Here is a 17,821-nt window from a genome sequence, read left to right as displayed (position 1 = left end):
ACTCGCCCCTCCGCCACCCCCTGTTGCTTTCTTTACTTCCTTTACTCTACCGTTTCGCACTTCACTTACTCCCACTTTTTTTTTCTCTCTGTGTATGTCTGCATTTAAGTGCTACCCAAAATTGCCTTTTTAAAAGATTTTACGCACACAGGCATTTCAACTCACACACGTATAGAGAGAGAAAGAGAAAACAAGACAGAGCCAAGGGAAGGGCGCGAGAAGGAGCAGTGCCAGGGCACACATGTCCTTTTGGCCTGGGTGTCTTTTACGCTTGTCAACGTTGTCGTTCTTGTCGTCGTGCCATTTCTTCTGCCTTTCCAATTGATGCATCTATCTTACCATTTCCCCTGCTCCGCCTCTAACCGCTTTTCTTTACTCCTTTTTTTCTTCGATCTGCCTCTTTCTCCCTACGCATTTGAGCAAACTCAATTCGTGCGATAAACTAAAATAAAACTTTTTAAAATTTTATTCACAAAAATTAACTCCATTTTCTATACTCTCACTCTCATTCCTACATATATTATCGGATTCGGATCGGATTTTGTGACAATAGGGATACAAATTTTAACATATGAGACAAGGTCCATAAGAAAAAGTATTCCCGGACTTAAAGTCAGCCCATCCGAAAAACTTCTAACTCCCCCTTGATAAGGTATTTTTCGGTTTCTACGAAAAATGACTTTAAACGGGCTTAAGACTCTACTGAAAAATGTCCTTAAATTGCTTAAACATTCGCTTTATAGTACATATTATTTGAATAAATGTTTAATCATGATAAAAAACACTACTTTACAAAAATAAATGAGATATTTATGAATATTTGCATCATATTATTAGAAACTGGCTTTTCAAAAATATCTCAGGAAAGTGGTTTCGAGATGAAGATTCTTCTTTTCTAGTGTAATCAAAAGGATATGAATATTTTGTTCAGAGTAAACAAAGCTAATTTCAGAACATAAGGATAAGCAATTTTCATTCCATTTTCAATAGAGTATATTGAGGTCGTTCTGTCGAATTGCAATGTATGCAATTTTTTATTCTTCCATTTCATTTTGCCCTTTCATGCAATTCATTTCACTTTTCATGTCCCCCCGTCAATTCTTCTCCTCTGATTTTTTTTTTTTTTTCGTAAATTGCATTTTCTATGTCAAAGGCGTTTAATTTAGTTTTCATTCGTTTCGTTTGGGTTTTTTTTTTCTTATTATTTTTTCCGTTTGTTGTCTCGTGTTTTTGGCATGCCAGGAAAATTGCTTTTTTCTTTTTATTATCATGTCTTTTGCCTTCTCCCTTTTTCTTTCCTTTTTCTTTGTTTGTTTGTTTGTTTGTTGTCGTTTCCTTCTTTCTACTCTCATTTATTATTGCGCTACTCTGATCAATAATTAAAGAAAAAAACACACAAAAAACCAACAAAAAAAAAAAACCTGCAGCAATTAAATATTAATTGCTTCGAATTTTTCGTGTAAATGCAAATGATAAGTTCCCTTTTAACACGATTTACTTTACACATTTACAGTTAATGCCGCTCATTTTTTTTATTTTTTTTTTTTTGCCAGGCGTTTACTCTTTTGGTAACCAGACTTCAACGGAATGGTTGATTAAAAGGAGCGGAGGGAGTAAGGGGGGGACAAGGCCGCAGTAATTAAAGCGCATTATATGGTATGTGTGTGTGCGGTAGGAAAATGGAAAACTCTCTGCTGCACCAACAACAACAGAAATAACACACTTGATGATATGTTTAACCTCAAGCGAGGGTCAATTTGAATATTACGAATATGTTCTCTGATATTTATTCACCTTTTCGATATTAGGAATACTTTTTAGTTGACATGAGCGTCAGATCTGTTTGAATATGTATATTCAATCTGGTTATTCTTCATAATGAAAACAAGCTTTTATAAATAAAAGTACAGTGTAAATATGAATAAATATGAACATCCTATGAATATTAGGCATAAACTGAATCATTCAGAGACTCATAGTGCTCAGAGTAGTCTGTATTGTTGTATTTTGAATACTTCTCTTATAGTGATTTATCAGTTTATCCCAGAGCATGCCCCTAAAACCTTCATATCCTTTAAATTAATTAAATTTACCTATTTTAAAGGCCGTTGCAGCTCTCACCCATCGTATCTTTGATATATGTAGTACTAATTCCCCCACATTCATTTCATTTGGTAAAAAGAAAATGTGAAAAAAACGCGATGACTACTTTTCAGCCACGCCTCGTAATTATGGTAAAATGTAGCAATCAGCGCAAATGCTGCGAAAATAAACAATATTTTGTATGCGCTAGTTGAGAAACTGTAGTAGAGCCAGCTGCCACAAAGAGAGATATCTATGAGGAGAAAGTCTCAACTCTCAAAACGGAGAATAGTGACTTGAGAAACGCAAATAGATTTGAAGTTCCACGAGTAAACAACAAACAAATTCTTCCCCTCCCCCTTACAAATACTAATCTAATTGTGTCTTTGAAGTAAACAAAAATGAGTTTTCCTAGATAGATAGTCGAATAACAAATCCAGCACGTAGAATTAATGATGCTGATTCCAGTAAGGGGTCGGCGGTCGGTTGTTATTTGTTGTTGTTGTAAGAAAGTCAAGTGCACCGTGTGTGTGGTTAGATGTGGGGAAAATTTTTAGTCTGATCTACCAAATACGTGAATATTTTTTAAAGCAAATGCACTCAATTCTTTTACTTTTTGTTATTATCGAATGGTAATTGCAGAAATTGTGAAATTTTGGTTAATTAGGAGCAACTTAAAAAAATTCAAGTACATTAATATTTTGAAACGAAGTAAATTTAACAGTTTATTTAGATAATTAATTAAATTCATTAAAAATACTGTTATATATTATAAACTTTTAGGTTTTACTGCTTTTGCCAAATATTTACGGACTCGAGGTATTCGAAATAAAGAGATTTAGTTTAGAAAAGTAAATCAATTAAATTAATATTAATTTATCTCTTTATTTTGAATACCTCGAGTCCGTAAATGGTCCATAAACGGAGAAACTATCTGCACTCGTCCCCAAACTTTTTCGGCTCTAACATCAACCTCCTCAAGAGAGATTACCTGGTACTCAAAATATATTCTAAGATTTTTAGAAATATTATTTAGTTTTAAAAGCCTTAAATGGTTTCAGAGTGTAAAAATCGACCCAAAAACCTAATACATTCCCTTCAAAATGTTTAATATAATAGATATACGCTAATCGAAAATCAAGGATATAAACAGAACAAATGCTTTTACCAAGTTCTTCAACAAGGACAACTAAATATAGTATTTTTTAAGTACATACGAATCAAAAACGTTAGTTATCAAACATATGATTTATAATATTTGTTAACTATTTTACAATATTTAAATTTGACTATTATAGATTTTTGATCATTTCATTCATAAATTTCTATTATTTTGGCGTCTCTTTTAGTCGTATTTTTCGTGGGTGCCGCCTCCCACTTGGCCAGCATCTTGATATGTTAGAGAGTAAAACTTGTTTCGCCTTGCCTTTTGTTGCTTTTTGTTTATTTTTTTCTTTTTGCCACCAGCAGCGGCAGGGGCAGGGGTAGAGGCATCATCGTCATCATTGGCGCTTGTTTTAAACAAATAAACAAATAAGATAAACATAGAAAAAGATGCTGGCTGCATTCAGTTGCAGTTGCAGCTGCAACAATGTGCATGGGGAATCGTTTAAGTTACCATTAACCAATTAACATTGAATGTTTATGCATTTAAGCAGAGATTGAAAATCTTTATTTTAAGATTCTCTCATTTGGCATTAGTTTTGGGCTTGGCTTACAAGCTGAAACACAACTAATTGCACAAGGCTAAAGACAGAAATCAACCGCACACAACACACAATGGAAACAAAAATCAACTTTGTGGATGTGGGGAAAATGGAGACGCCTCAAATATCAGCACGACAATATTATTACCAAGGTGTGTCCCCATTCCACTCTACTCTCCCTCTGTCTGTCTTAAATAAGTCTCAAAGTTCAAATTGCAATACAACAAATCAGCAAAAGCGATTGCAAAAGCCAATTGAATCATCATCGAGTTGAAGGAGAAGGAGAGAGCATAGAGAAGAAACATTTTTGCAGGGCAAAAAGTTTTTATGCCACTCATTTAAATGCTAAGCAGCATGCAACGACGAAACGAACCGAACAACCAAAGAAACTTTAACATCAAGAACCAAAAAGAAAAACTTTATCTAGACCATTAAGTTTATACAAAAGAAATGAATGAATCTAAACGAGAGCAATTGCAGAACTTGTAGAACCTGAGAAGCCCAAAAACTAGAGACTAGGAACTGACAACTTGACATATAATTCTTCTAATGCTTCTCCCTTCCCTCTCGCCCACTGGTAGGAGGGAATTTACTTGTGACTCAGCAAAAGTTAACAAGTATAAGACACAGACCGAAAAACCATATAAAATTATCTATATGCATACATATCTGTGTATCTATAACATTCCATTGAACGAGAGAGACACTCCAGGAGAAGGAGAAGGAAAATTTACACTAATCAACAGCAAATTTTCCATTTCAAAAGATAAATTGAAAAGTTTGCCATATTATTCTACCGAAAATTTGTCAGAAATTTTCTAAATAAAATTTGAAATTAATGCTTTTTCGAACACATTTGGCTTCAATCAATTCGAAAATTTTTGTTATCTTAAAACAAATTTAATTTACTTAAATAAAAGTCTCATTAAAAGTTGAAACAAGGCAATAATGTCAATACTTTTTTAAGTGACTGTGGGAATTTTGTTTTTATTCACTGTACTTGAAAAATATTTCGAATAGAGATATTCGTTTGTAGTTGAGAGAGTGAGTGTGGAGAACAAACAATAAGAAAATAGGAACAAATAAAAGTAGAAGTAGAAGTATATAAGAAGAAGAACAAGAGCAAACTCCGTGACTTGGTTCTAATTTGCTTGGGTCATGCGTTGAGGTTAATGAGTCATATCATTGTCATTATCATCATCATCATCATTATGGAGAAAAAGAAAGAGGGAAAGAAACAAAATCATCATCATCATCATCAGCATGAAACGAAAGATAGAAATTTGTTTTGTAATTTAGAGTTGCAATTAAATGTGAATAAATTCACAATTTAGTTGTAATTTTTAGTCAGTTTTTGTTATTTTTTCTCTCGTTTTAGTTTCATTTTCAGTTTGTTGTGTTGTATTTTTTGTGGTGACCCCGATTTCCGCAATTTAATGACTTTTGTTTTAGCCACAAAGCGCATAATTGCTGGGAAAATGTGAGAGGGAGAGATTGAGGGAGATGTCCAGCAGGTAAGGGGCAAGTTTCAGCATTTGTCTGTACCTCTGTCCATTTGCTGAATGAAATTGCCAGACTTTCTTTCTTTCTTTCTTTTTTTCTTTCTGTTTCTCTCTATGCCTAGTCTGTACTTTTTTTTGCCTTTGTTTGGCTTGGTTTTTGGGTTTTTGTGTGTGCTAACGAGGCAGTGATAATTTTTTTCTTTTTTTCTCTCCCCCCTGTTGTAAGCGCGCACTTTATTGACTTTTGTGGCACACATTGTGGATTTTAGATTTGTGGCCCATTCGAGGCATTAGTCAGAACGGAAATGAGCCATGCCCCGTTGCGGAGGAGCCAAAAGAAGATTAGAGAGACACACACACATATTCACCCAGAAAGGTCAAGGTTCTTTCTTTCTCGTGATGATGATGATATCTTTGTTAATAGGAAACTCACTTTAAGGCACTAGGACCTCATCGATTGCAGAGAAAGTTTCTTTCTTATAATATGAGGGTGTTTTCCTTAATCCTGATTAAAACAGTTGGGAAAATAATACCAGACATTAGGATTTCGATAGGACAAAGCAATAAGAATAAATAAAAATAAAATACATAAATGCAAATGGCAAACTTAAAACCAAAACATATCTACTTTTGGTTGAAACCAACTGAAAAGATAAAAAGTTAATCCTTTCTTCCTATACAGAACAGTTCCTTATTTCTTAAATCAAAAATTGTATAAATTATATTCTCTTCTTAAGTTGTTCTTAAGTATTTTCACAGTTTCATCTAGAAGATTCTTAATTTAATTGCAAAAATTTATAAATTTCTTTGAAAATTCAAATCTCAATTATTTTAATACTCTAAAAATTTGTAATTCCTTTTCATGATCCGCTTGGCTAGAGATTGATAAAATTCCTTCATTTTTTATTTGTTCTACTGCATGCATTATCCTTCTCTCTTCTCCAAGAGTGAAGAGGGAGGGAGACCCTCATCAAGTTGATACATAGATTCCACAGACAGCTAGCAGAAGGAGAGTTCTAAACGTTCTTAGCCGACCGGAAGCACCTTTCCACCTATTCGCCTCACTTCACCTATAGCCTCCTCCTCTCCCTCCTCCCGTTGATCCGACCCTCCCTGCAAATGCCACAACATTAGCATACAAATGTGTCAGAGCACAAACAACCAAAAAAAAAAAAATGAACGAATGAATGGGTGTGGGGCAGGGGCAGCGTGATTTCTTGACTAATTTTTATGACACTTTTCACTTTATGAGGCGGCGGTGGCGGCGGTTCGGCTAATACCAAAGTTCTTTATTCTTTATTTACCTTTTCCATATATTGATTTTTAAGCAAAAAGAAAACGTACGGGCTGTAAAGATTTTTATCGTTCAACAAGAAACCAGCCGACGCAATAGACGAGAATGTGTCATAAACATTTTCCTCGAGACTATTAAAAACAATAAATGTCAAAAATAAAAAAACAACAAATCCCTTTGCCTAGATAACTGGACATGGCCATATGGATAAACCCAACAGGAAACAAATGAGAGCCATCAAAATGTTGAGTACATAAAAAGCGAATAGAATAAAAGATCCAAAGTCATTCTAATCAAGTAAAGTCAAAAGAAAACGGCCGCTAAAGTCGGAGATTAAGCACTAAATAAACATATGTGAGTAAAGAAGAAGCAAAGGACTAAAATGGCTTTGGAGACATTTAAAGCCAAAAACATGTTCTTTAATAACCTTATATTAAGGGAGACCAAAGTGATATTTGTACCAAGCAGATTACATAGCATTGGATAAGTTGATCTATCATAAAGTCGACGGACTTTAGATTGAAGAATCAATTCAATCACAATTCGAGTAATTTGAATATGAAATGGGTTAAGCACAACAGCTATAAGGTCACTTTGTTAACGTCTAGACGCGGATTATGTTACTAAGTGTATAAATAAGTATTTAAGTTTTAACATCAAATTAATGTCATAATCTCTGAATTTAACTACACAAAAGTGTATTTCGAACAAATCAAAAAAGCTTCTGAGCAAATTATTGATTTTTTATGCAGTAAACAACTTTGAAACAGTATAAAGACCTTACAATAATTTGTTTACTATATTCAGATACGACTATATCAGCTAAAACCTAAATGTTTTGCGGTCTTTGCGTTCATATCTACTTATTTCATGTTTTATCTCCTGTTTCTTTTTTTTTGTGAGTAGTTATAATCCTGTCGATGTCTGTTCATATTTATGATGATCCTATTCATATGTTGCTTAATTTCTTGCACATGTTCATGCTCCATATATGCCTCCAGTCGGTATTTTTCCTCCATCTACATCTCCTTCTGATTTCAAAAAGGTGCCCTGCCAAATGTGAGTGTCGTACGGCCATTAGTTAGGCAAATCACGTAATTGATGGGTCTCCGGCACTATAATTTCTTATCGCTCAAACATGATTTCAAATGATAGACTGTCCAGGACGAGTATAAAGAAGCACAGTACAGCGCAGAGTTAGATAGATGACCAGGGAAGGAATAAGGGGGAAGGGGGCAGTCGCGACAAGTTTTCTATGACGAGGCGGAATAATGGTGGAGGGAGTGTGGTAGAGGGCGACGGTGGGCGTCAAATGCAATTGGCAACTGGCGCAACGCATAAATTGAGAGTTTTTTGTTGTTGTATTTATCTAATCCGCGGCATCTGCGAGACGCGTACGAACATTAGCCAAATGCCATGGGCCTTGGTTACATTGGATTGGCTCTTGGCCGGGTCTGGTTTGGTCTGGACGACTCCGACGACGACGACGACAATCGACAGGCCATAAATCACCCAAAGTTGCCACATAAAAATTTATGTGCAGCAGATAAGGATCCATGGGGCATTAGAATACAATTTCCCCTTGCCCCCTCCCACATTTTTCCCTACCACAATTTTGGAGGCTCTAAGAAATCAGTTTAAAAGTTTCCCTATATAATTAACCAACAGAAAGAAAAATATATACATATGTATGCAATAATTTAGAAACTCAAAAGAGGCGCTTACCTTTTTTTTAGTTACAGCTGCTTCTTCTTCATTTATCCAGGCAGTTCCCGTTATAATCCGATTAAATCCAATAGAAGGCAATTTCCGTTGCTTTGTGTTTTTCCTTATGTGACTTTACTTTTTATTTTTTACTAAATTAAACTTTTCACTTTTTTTTTGTAATTTAGAAACACAGACACACTTACGCACACACACACACAAACACACATACAACACACACACACGCACTCGTCAAGAGAAAGAGAGTGAGACAAAGCAATTGGAAAAATGAAAATGGGCAATTTTCCTTTTTGGCTGTTGGGAGGACAATTTGCCTGTCGTTGCTTTTTTCTTGTTTTGTTTTACTCTCGTTTCGTTTTTTGGTTTTCCCCCACAATTACAACAACAACAACAGCAGCAGCAACAACAACAATAGCACAACAAAACAAAGTAGCGACGCCGCCAACGCCAACGCCGACGCCAACTTAGCGGCGACGGCGAAAACAACAAAAAAAATTCCTTTTTTTCGCCTCCTTTTATTGGTTGCTTTTGCCTTTGTTGTTGTTGTTGTTGTTATTGCTGGTGTGTTATGTATTCTCTCTTTCTCTCTCTGGTCTCTCTCGCCACTTCAATTCTATTTTTCTTTTATTAATGACTTTTTCACCTTTCAATTTTACTTTGATTTTGCTTCTTATGATTTTCTTTCTTTTTTCCTTCTTCTCAACTCACCGTAAATTTGCCTAGATTTTACACTACAAACAACAAAACACAGAGAAAACACACGCGGACTTCACTTCACTTCACACACTTTCTTTCTTATTATTTTGGGAAATTTTCTTAATCAATTGTTGACAACATTTGGATTTTCCATTTTCATTTTCCGCCAAACAACACAAAAACCACAACAACAAATTGCTAACCGGCGCGCGCTACGCGTACCGAAAATTTGTTGATAAACAATTTATAACATTTTCATTGTAATCTTTTCTCGCCTTTTGTAAATAACAATTTCCAATTTCCTATGCGATTGGCTTCACAATTTTCAGTTTGTTGAATTAACAAAAAATTATAATATTTGTCTGCTTTTCTTTTGCTCTTCTCTTTACAAAACTTGAAGAAAAACAACCGCAACACGACCGCTCACGTCGAAAACAAAAACAACACTGGAAAAAAAAATAACGACTTCACCCAACAAGCATTTCGAGTCATCACTTATTTGAAAGATACCCCATAGGCATTAATTTCACATGTCATTGAAGGTCTGCTTCAGTAAAAATAATTATTCAAATGCTCACTTATTATAATAAATATTAAGATTAATTCATTAATTAATGATTATTCCGACGCTCAAAGTCTTACAGCTTTAAATTGAACTTGTTAACATTCTATTTTTAAATATAAATATATAACGCAATCTCAGTATTTTGATCCCCTATTTTTGCCAGCCGGCTCCCAGTATTTAACCCCACCAATAAACATGCAGTGTTACCAACCTTTGAAAATGCAAAAACGCTATTTTAAATCCCTACTTCCCGACATTATTTACCAGTATTATTGGCGGTGGAAATCTTAAATTTGAATTTGTTGAATCTTAAAATTGAGTTGAAGATGTAAAGAAGCAAAAAAGGCAGCTTATTGAGCAAAATTAAAAGGGAGTAAAAATGTGATGAGTTCTTTTCTTTGCCATTTTTAATCCGATTTCTGTATATCATATCTAAAATGATTATATTTTTAAATAAACTTCATCATATTAATGGTAAGAAATTGTTTAACTTGTTAAACTATTTTAGAGGGTAAAAGTGTAACAAACTTTAAGGTGAGCAAATTTAAAGGTGAAAGAATTTAAATTTTATTTTTCTTATGGCATTTTAATTTCCAATCAAGCATTTGAAATTTTATAAATATAAATTGCAAATTAGCAATTTTTCGGAATTAATAATCATGGGCAAGAGGAATTCAACGCTTTATTTATATTTAGATAATCCCTTCAGTCCGAAAATGTGGTAGAAATTTAAATTAAATATCAGTACGTATTTGATTTATGTATGTAAATGATAAATGCATCAATTAAAAGAAGTTCATAAAACTAACAATTTATTTTTTGAGCTGTTTTATGATTTAAGCTTTGTCCTTGGTCTACAGATCTCAAAAAGCCTGAAAAAGGTAAGGCATCTTGTGGAAGAGATTTAAATCTCTAATAAAATTAAGATCCCAAAAAACATTTTTTTACAATTTTCGACACCCAAGTAAAGTATAGTACCTCAACGAGAGCTTTACTTATCAAAAGCTTATCTCACTAATCCGATTCAAAGTAAACTACTAAAAAGTGAAAGTAAATTCTTTTTTAACAAATCCATGGATTGACCATCATTGCATATTGAATATATTTATAAATTGGGATCGTTCTTATCGTTTTCAATATTGTGACGTTGTCACACACCCAATTTAAGCCAATTTAATCGTAACTGTTGTTATTGTAACAGTGCTCTATATTTGTTCTACACTATACAAACTATATATACTTAAATATATATGTAGGTAGTGGTATTTTTTTTTTGTAGTAGTATTGTTTAATAATAATTTTTTTACTGCTTTCGATAAGATAAGAGTGTAACAGCCATTCAAAAGCCTCGCACACATATAGAAAATGAGCTAATGAGAGGCATTTCAACGATATTTTTCATATAACAAATATTAGTTTCGGTTTACTCTTGGCGCTAGAAGGTTCTCTCACAATTTGCGGAATATTATTCAATATAATTAGTATAAACAATCGCGGGGTAAAGGGGGAGTCAATCAGAATGTCCATACGGATTAGTTTGTGTGATCTACTGTTGATTCTTGTACTAACCACGACGACGATACGTGCCTTAACAATCGGTATCTTTCGCCTTATATAATAGGAAAATAGATTTTACCTTAAATTTTCCCATTTTCCAGATGAGCAATGCATGCATGCGGATAGCTGTGAAAGGTGTTTGGGAGCACACCTGGAATGTGCCTGGTGTACCGACAAGGTGAGTTGGTTTTTTCATATCAACCCTAATTTCTAATGACTCACACACTCTCTTTTTTTTTCTGTGGGTAGACCTATCAGGTGCGTTCGCGGTGTTTCACCCGCTCCCAGCTGCTCAGCTTCAATTGTAGTGAGGAGGAAATATATGAAAATCAACCAGTATTGGATTTACTGCAACAAAAACCACTCAAGGACTATGAGACCCTTGATGATCTGGCCGTACAAGTTACCCCACAGCGTGTCTACCTCAAATTGGTCAAAGGTAACTTATCTTATCGCTCGTGTTCTACACCGTGTATAATATTGTGAGTGTGTGTGTGTGTGTGTGCTAGGGAAAAGTGCTATGAAGTAGCCACCCTAAAACCACAATCAAAATTGTGTCAACCAAATACTCTTCCACTGTTTGTCTAGCCGATTTGTTCCACATTAGTTTTGTTGTTTTGTTGTGCTTATCAGCATTTGATGTCATATCTCCCGAATCACTTGGTGTTAAGCGTGGGAATCTATTTGCGTTCATTGAACCCCTAGGAAACTGTGCAAAGGTGCTAAATGAAACAATTTCTCTCTCTCTCAGAGTTGCTAAGCCGTTTTCGAAATGGCCAAAATATTGTGAGTTATTGGGTTTAAACAAGCATGTTCAGTGTTCCTTGGAGTTCTATTAAGAGTTCTTTAAAAATGAAAGGAAAACCAATTATTAAAACTTATTCCAGCCTTTTCTAAAGTCACTTGATCTGACCAAAATATTTTCAGATTTAAATAGATTGACTTTAGACATGTTAACATTAATGATAATCGCTTCAAAAATAATGAAAACCACAAAAGTTTGTGTTTTTTTTTTTGGATTTGTATTTACCGAATGTTTCGTCGTGAGGAATAAAAATAATTTTTTTTTGAATTTTTTTATACCCTTGCAGAGGGTATTATAAAATTGGTCAGATGTTTGTAACGCACAGAAGGAGACGTTTCCGACCCCATAAAGTATATATATTCTTGATCAGCATGAGAAGCTAAGTCGATATAGCCATGTCCGTCTGTCCGTCTGACCGTCTGTCCGTCGGTGCGTACGCGTTTTACTCAGCCATCTTAAGAGCTATCGGGATGAAATTTTTTTTGGGAGCTTTTTTTTACCCGGGTGAGATAAAGTATGAAAATCTTTGGGATCGGACTACTATATCATATAACTCTGGAACAAAAATTTTTGCAAAAATTGGAGTATCCCCATGAAATTTACCAATATAATAGAATTTGATATAAAATCTCAGATCCCAAAATTTGACCCTGATCGGATAAATAGAACACAAGTTACAGTCTATATAAATCGGTTCAATCGCTGCCGGCAGCTCTGCTTGCTGCCTACTACGTCATCATCAAATCAACAGAGCACATGCATACACACACAGACGCAACGCTACATAAACTGTATGTGTATGCGTGCGTTGCTTTGCTTAGGGAATGAGGGAAGAAGAAGAACAAATTGTACATAGTATGAAGAGTAAAATTGTTTTGTTTGTATATTAATGAATTGAGTTGCAGAAAACAAATTTTGAACATGTGAAATTATTATTGTCAAGGACGGCAAGGGTATATAAACTTCGGCATAGCCGAATTTAACTTCTTTGATATTTCACTTTTAAATTTGTATTATAAAACCATATTAAGATTTAGGGAAATCGTTAAATACAATAACACAGTTCATGGACGGATAAAGGAACTACATTGTCCGATGTCCAATCAATGAATCAAAATTTTACGTTGACATTTTGTCATAATTTGACCTATTTGAAAACTTAATAGAAGGAGGAGTGCCCAAACATCCCGGCCTTTTACTTTGATCCATACATGATACAGTTTTTTCACATTTCCTTATTCTTTTGATAGAGAACTTTCAGCCCATTTCCTTAAAATTTCCACTCCAAAATATGCTGCTGTAACCTAGGTAAATGATCCATTCTTTCATTAAGGCTTAGCTTCAGGAAATAAATGCATTCAGCTAGACTCACCGATAGGTGAGCAGAAGGACATATGGACACGCATGGGCGTAACATCTAAGACGACATCTAGAAACGACACGATCTAACACAACAGCAAATTGCTTGATTTTCTACAACCATTTCCCCATGAACCCTCAAGAAACCTTAACTGGGAGTTCAAAAGAAAAGCTTGTCGTCCGCATTACTCCTTAGTGCTAAGTGACCTTTTAAACATTGTAGGTTTTGGAGTTTGTAGAGTCAAATAAATGTTAAACGCCATTTTAATAAATTTTAGATATATTTTAGATAGATTATGGGATGAATGGTTCTTCTCTATCCCAACTGTGTACCTTAGTTCTACATCGAGTCTAACCAGGCAAGGCAAATCTTCAATATCAAATATATAGAATGTTACTGTGTTCTTTAGAGGAAACTTTCTTTTTAACGAACTTAAAATTGAGATCCAGCTACCTCGATTTATCGAAAATATTTGCTATTTTGTATTCAGAAGAAAACTTTGGCAAGAAAGGCAGCTGTTAGTTTTCTAGAATTGAAAAGTTTATTCATTAAAGTGTACATAGGGAATTCCCAATAAAAGTCTGTATTTGTATGGAATAACTTTGTTTTTTTGATTTTCTAGAAAACGAAGGCCAAGACACATAAGTTTAGACCTTTTTCAGAAACATATGTGTTTTCAAATAGTATTTTTTTTGTCATTCAAGAATTGCCCATATATTTTTTATCCACGTTTAACCAACTTAAACCAATTTTAGGATAAGTTTGATAAATAATAAATACCAGAAGTCTGTTATTAACATGGAACTCCATTAAGCAATGGATATACAATTTCTGCCCTCCTATAACTACATTAGCCAAGTTAAGAAAGGGTTATCAAGCGATTCAGTGACTTGCATCTGTTTATTATTAGCTCTAGCTCTATAGATGATTGCAAGTTACTTCTTATCCAGTTGAGAGTCATTTGGAAGCACTTTTTATGCAGTTTGGCGAACGGCCATTCAATTGAAACCCATTAACACAACAAAAAAAAAGGAAAAAAAACCCTTGTAAACTGCAATTAAGCCAAAGGGAAAATTGCATGCTTAAGGATTTATACATACAAAAAACTAAAGAGAAATAAAAAAGGGAAGACAACCATTTAGTTTGGGTGTGAAAACAAGTCCAAGAGTGGTAATGAAGGGTTGCATTCGGTGAAAAGATAAAGAGAGGGAGAGAGAGAGAGATGGAGCAAAGTGAATGGGACAAAGCTTGATAGCAGCTCGTAAAACAGCTCATAAAGCAGATATTAAAACTCGAATCAATCCTTTATCTATGTCTCCCTTCTTCTATCCACTGATGTAGGAAACACGCAACGCATTAAACTGAGCTATCGCACGGCACGCAACAATCCACTCGATTTGTATGTCCTGATGGATTTGACCTGGACAATGCGCGATGATAAGGATACTTTGGAGCAGCTAGGAACGGCGTTGACTCAAACCCTACACAATCTGACGGATAACTATCGCTTGGGTTTCGGTTCGTTTGCTGATAAGCCAGTCATGCCCATGATTTCGCAGAAGTGGAAAGATAACCCCTGTGCAGTGGAACGAGCCACCTGTGAACCAACGTATGGCTATCGTCATCATCTATCCCTGACCGATGACATCAAAGCCTTTACGACCGCTGTGGCGGGAAGCAAAATAACCGGAAATCTCGATAATCTAGAGGGTGGCTTCGATGCCCTAATGCAGGTCATTGTTTGCCAGAAGGAAATTGGCTGGAAACAGCAAGCTCGTAAAGTGGTCATCCTGGTGACCGATGGCTTCATGCACTTCGCTGGCGACGGCCTCCTAGCTGGCATAGTCAAGCGCAATGATAAAAAATGTCATTTGAGTGCTGCCGGTGAATACACTGGCTCATTGGAGTACGACTATCCATCGCTCGAAGAGATCTACAGAGAACTTTTGCGCCGCAAGATCAATGTGATCTTTGCTGTAACCGAAGATGTTGTTGGCACTTATCACGAAATGAGTTTTCTCATGAAGGAGATTAGTAATGTAGAGAAATTAAGTGCCGATTCGTCCAACATTTTGGAATTGATCAAGAAGAGGTGGGTAAATCTATAGACTCACAGTGCTCCATCACTAATAAATGTACTTTCCAGTTACGAGAGCTTCATCAAACGCACCCAGTTCGATGATAATAGTCCAGAACACATCAAAATGGAATACTACACTGATTGTGGTGGCCAATTTCCGCAATTGCAGAAGCGCAACTACTGCAATAATGTTAATTTGGGCAAAGAAATTGAGTTCTTTGTCGATGTTACACTAACCGAATACCCTAAAAATGAAGTTTATGTGAGTATGTATGAACAAACATTACCATAAGATGTTAAGGATTTTGTTTAAAAAGAATTGAATTTTTCTAAGGAATCTCTTAAAACCAATTAGAGTTGTGCAGGTTTATATACAGTGGTGGTGATTTTCTCGATCCCCATATAACCTAATGAAGTAACCATCTCATCTTACACGGTTTTTTCTACAGGTGCCTTTGAATAAATAGTCCCTCCAACCCATTTTCACCCTCTGAAGAAGTTGTAGATCTAGGAATCCGAAGATCTAGGAATCCGAAGCCAAAAGAGCACTATAACTTTGATTCGTAGTTTCGTGTTATTCACAATTTCATACAAAATTGAAAATTTCATTGGCCCCAAAAAAGAATATTGCGGCTAAATTTAAAATTTTTTGTAATGAGCTTATCTTAGATATCCTTATATTCATTTACTTAGGATCCGTGACAAAAAGACTTCAAATTTAAAGTTTTTTAAAAAATTGGGTTAGATTTATGAGATATAACATTTTGAATTCGGTTAAAAATTAGTAAAAAAAAAAAACAGTACAACAAAATACGATCGATTTGACCGATTTTCGTTCATATTTCATATTGAAAGATGTTCTTTCGCTTAGAATTCGCAACTGGTTTAAGCCTGAAAAGAAGTTTTTTATCTAGAGCTAAACCAAAAATGCCTTTATCTTCCAGACCCAAAAGATACGAGTGGAGGAGGCATCACTCAATGAGTTTATGGATATAGATGTGGAGCTGCAACGTCCTTGCCCTTGTCTGGAGGAACCCGAACCCGAGGATGAATACGGGCGATTTCAGTGTGAGGATCATGGCTATCTATATTGTGGCATGTGCAATTGTGATGACGGTTGGACTGGCACCTATTGCACTTGCCCCACTGATCCCTCGAATGCCACGACCAACGAAGCTCTGCTATTGCAGTGCCGCCAAAAAGAATGGGGACGGCCAACATTCACTCCAGGTGTGCTCCAATCATGGGGAATGCGACTGCGGCAGTTGCAGTTGTGATCCTGGCTATACGGGCAAGTTCTGTGAGTGTCGCGAGTGTGTGGATTGTGAAGAGGATCGGGCCGAATGCTATTGTGGTCAGTGTGTGTGTAAATACGGTTGGTCTGGTACGCGTTGCAACTGCAAAGAGGACACCGAAGCGTGCATGGGACCTACCGGAGAGGTTTGCTCGCAACGCGGCACCTGTGATTGTGGTGAATGCCAATGCAATGAACCATATTTAGGCAAATTCTGTGAGATCGATTCCCAGAAGGATAACAAGCTGTGCCAATTCTATGAGCCCTGTGTCACTTGTCTGATCTCCCAGAAACAGGGCATGGGCGCCTGTGAGAATTTAACTGAGATCTGCACCAGCACTGAGTACAACGATCGTTTCACCTATGCCTTTGTCCCCGAATTGGACCCCGATTCGGTGCAGTGTCTTGTGCGCATTACAAATAAACATGGCATACCGTGTGACAGTTACTTTGGCTATTCAGTCGTCGGACATACCAATTATCTATCGATACAAGCCATCGATTGTGAACCCCCAAACTATTATGCCATCTTTGGCTTCATCTCTTTGTTCACTTTACTTGCTGGCCTGGCTCTCATTTTGATTGTCTGGTGGTGTGTCAAGCGGAAGGATGCCCGGGAATATGCTCGTTTTGAGGAGGAACAAGCCAAGGTTGTGCGTCACGAGAATCCCATTTATAGAGATCCAGTCGGTAGATATGTAGTGCCCAAGGCTTTAAGTGTTAAGTACGATGAAAATCCTTTTGCCAGTTGAATCCTTTTGCTACGATAGAGTGTTGATTACGAGTGTTTTGTGTATATATAACTCCAAAATGAGGGTCCAAGGTACCTCTGTGAGAATTGACAAGCCAAGAATTCTACATACATATATAAATAGTTCAGGTTTAGTCCCCGAAATGAAGAAACTTTTCGAAGTTGCTTCAAGGGGACATTTTAAATTTATCCAATTTAAATTTAAAATGTTTCTAAAACAAATACATTAGTTTAGAGCATTTTTAAGCTTGATAAGAACAAAAACATTATGTCCAATTTAAGTGATTTAAGTTTGATTTTAAAATTCAAAGCCAAAAATATGTTCCGATATCTAGATTTTCCGAATATACATATATATTATATAGTATAGTTGATGAAATTTTAATATCCAAGAACGTTTGCCA

General features: G+C 35.6%; 1 protein-coding gene across 1 annotated transcript; it reads left to right on the top strand.

Moving 5' to 3' along the window:
- The first annotated feature begins 11,018 nt into the window (after nt 1-11,018).
- Nucleotides 11,019-17,543, top strand: Itgbn (Integrin betanu subunit). The gene is given in 7 exon segments (XM_068284031.1): nt 11,019-11,168; nt 11,229-11,305; nt 11,377-11,566; nt 14,634-15,384; nt 15,439-15,634; nt 16,317-16,571; nt 16,573-17,543. Coding segments are annotated over 7 exon segments (2,394 nt in total). The 5' UTR covers nt 11,019-11,089; the 3' UTR covers nt 17,419-17,543.
- Nucleotides 17,544-17,821: the final 278 nt, after the last annotated feature.

Source organism: Drosophila tropicalis, unplaced genomic scaffold (genome assembly GCF_018151085.1).
Source record: "Drosophila tropicalis isolate 14030-0801.00 unplaced genomic scaffold, ASM1815108v1 contig_3, whole genome shotgun sequence".
Classification (NCBI taxonomy): Eukaryota; Metazoa; Arthropoda; class Insecta; order Diptera; family Drosophilidae; genus Drosophila; species Drosophila tropicalis.
The sequence above is the reverse complement of the archived record's forward strand: the minus strand, read 5'-3'. Positions and strand labels throughout refer to the sequence as shown.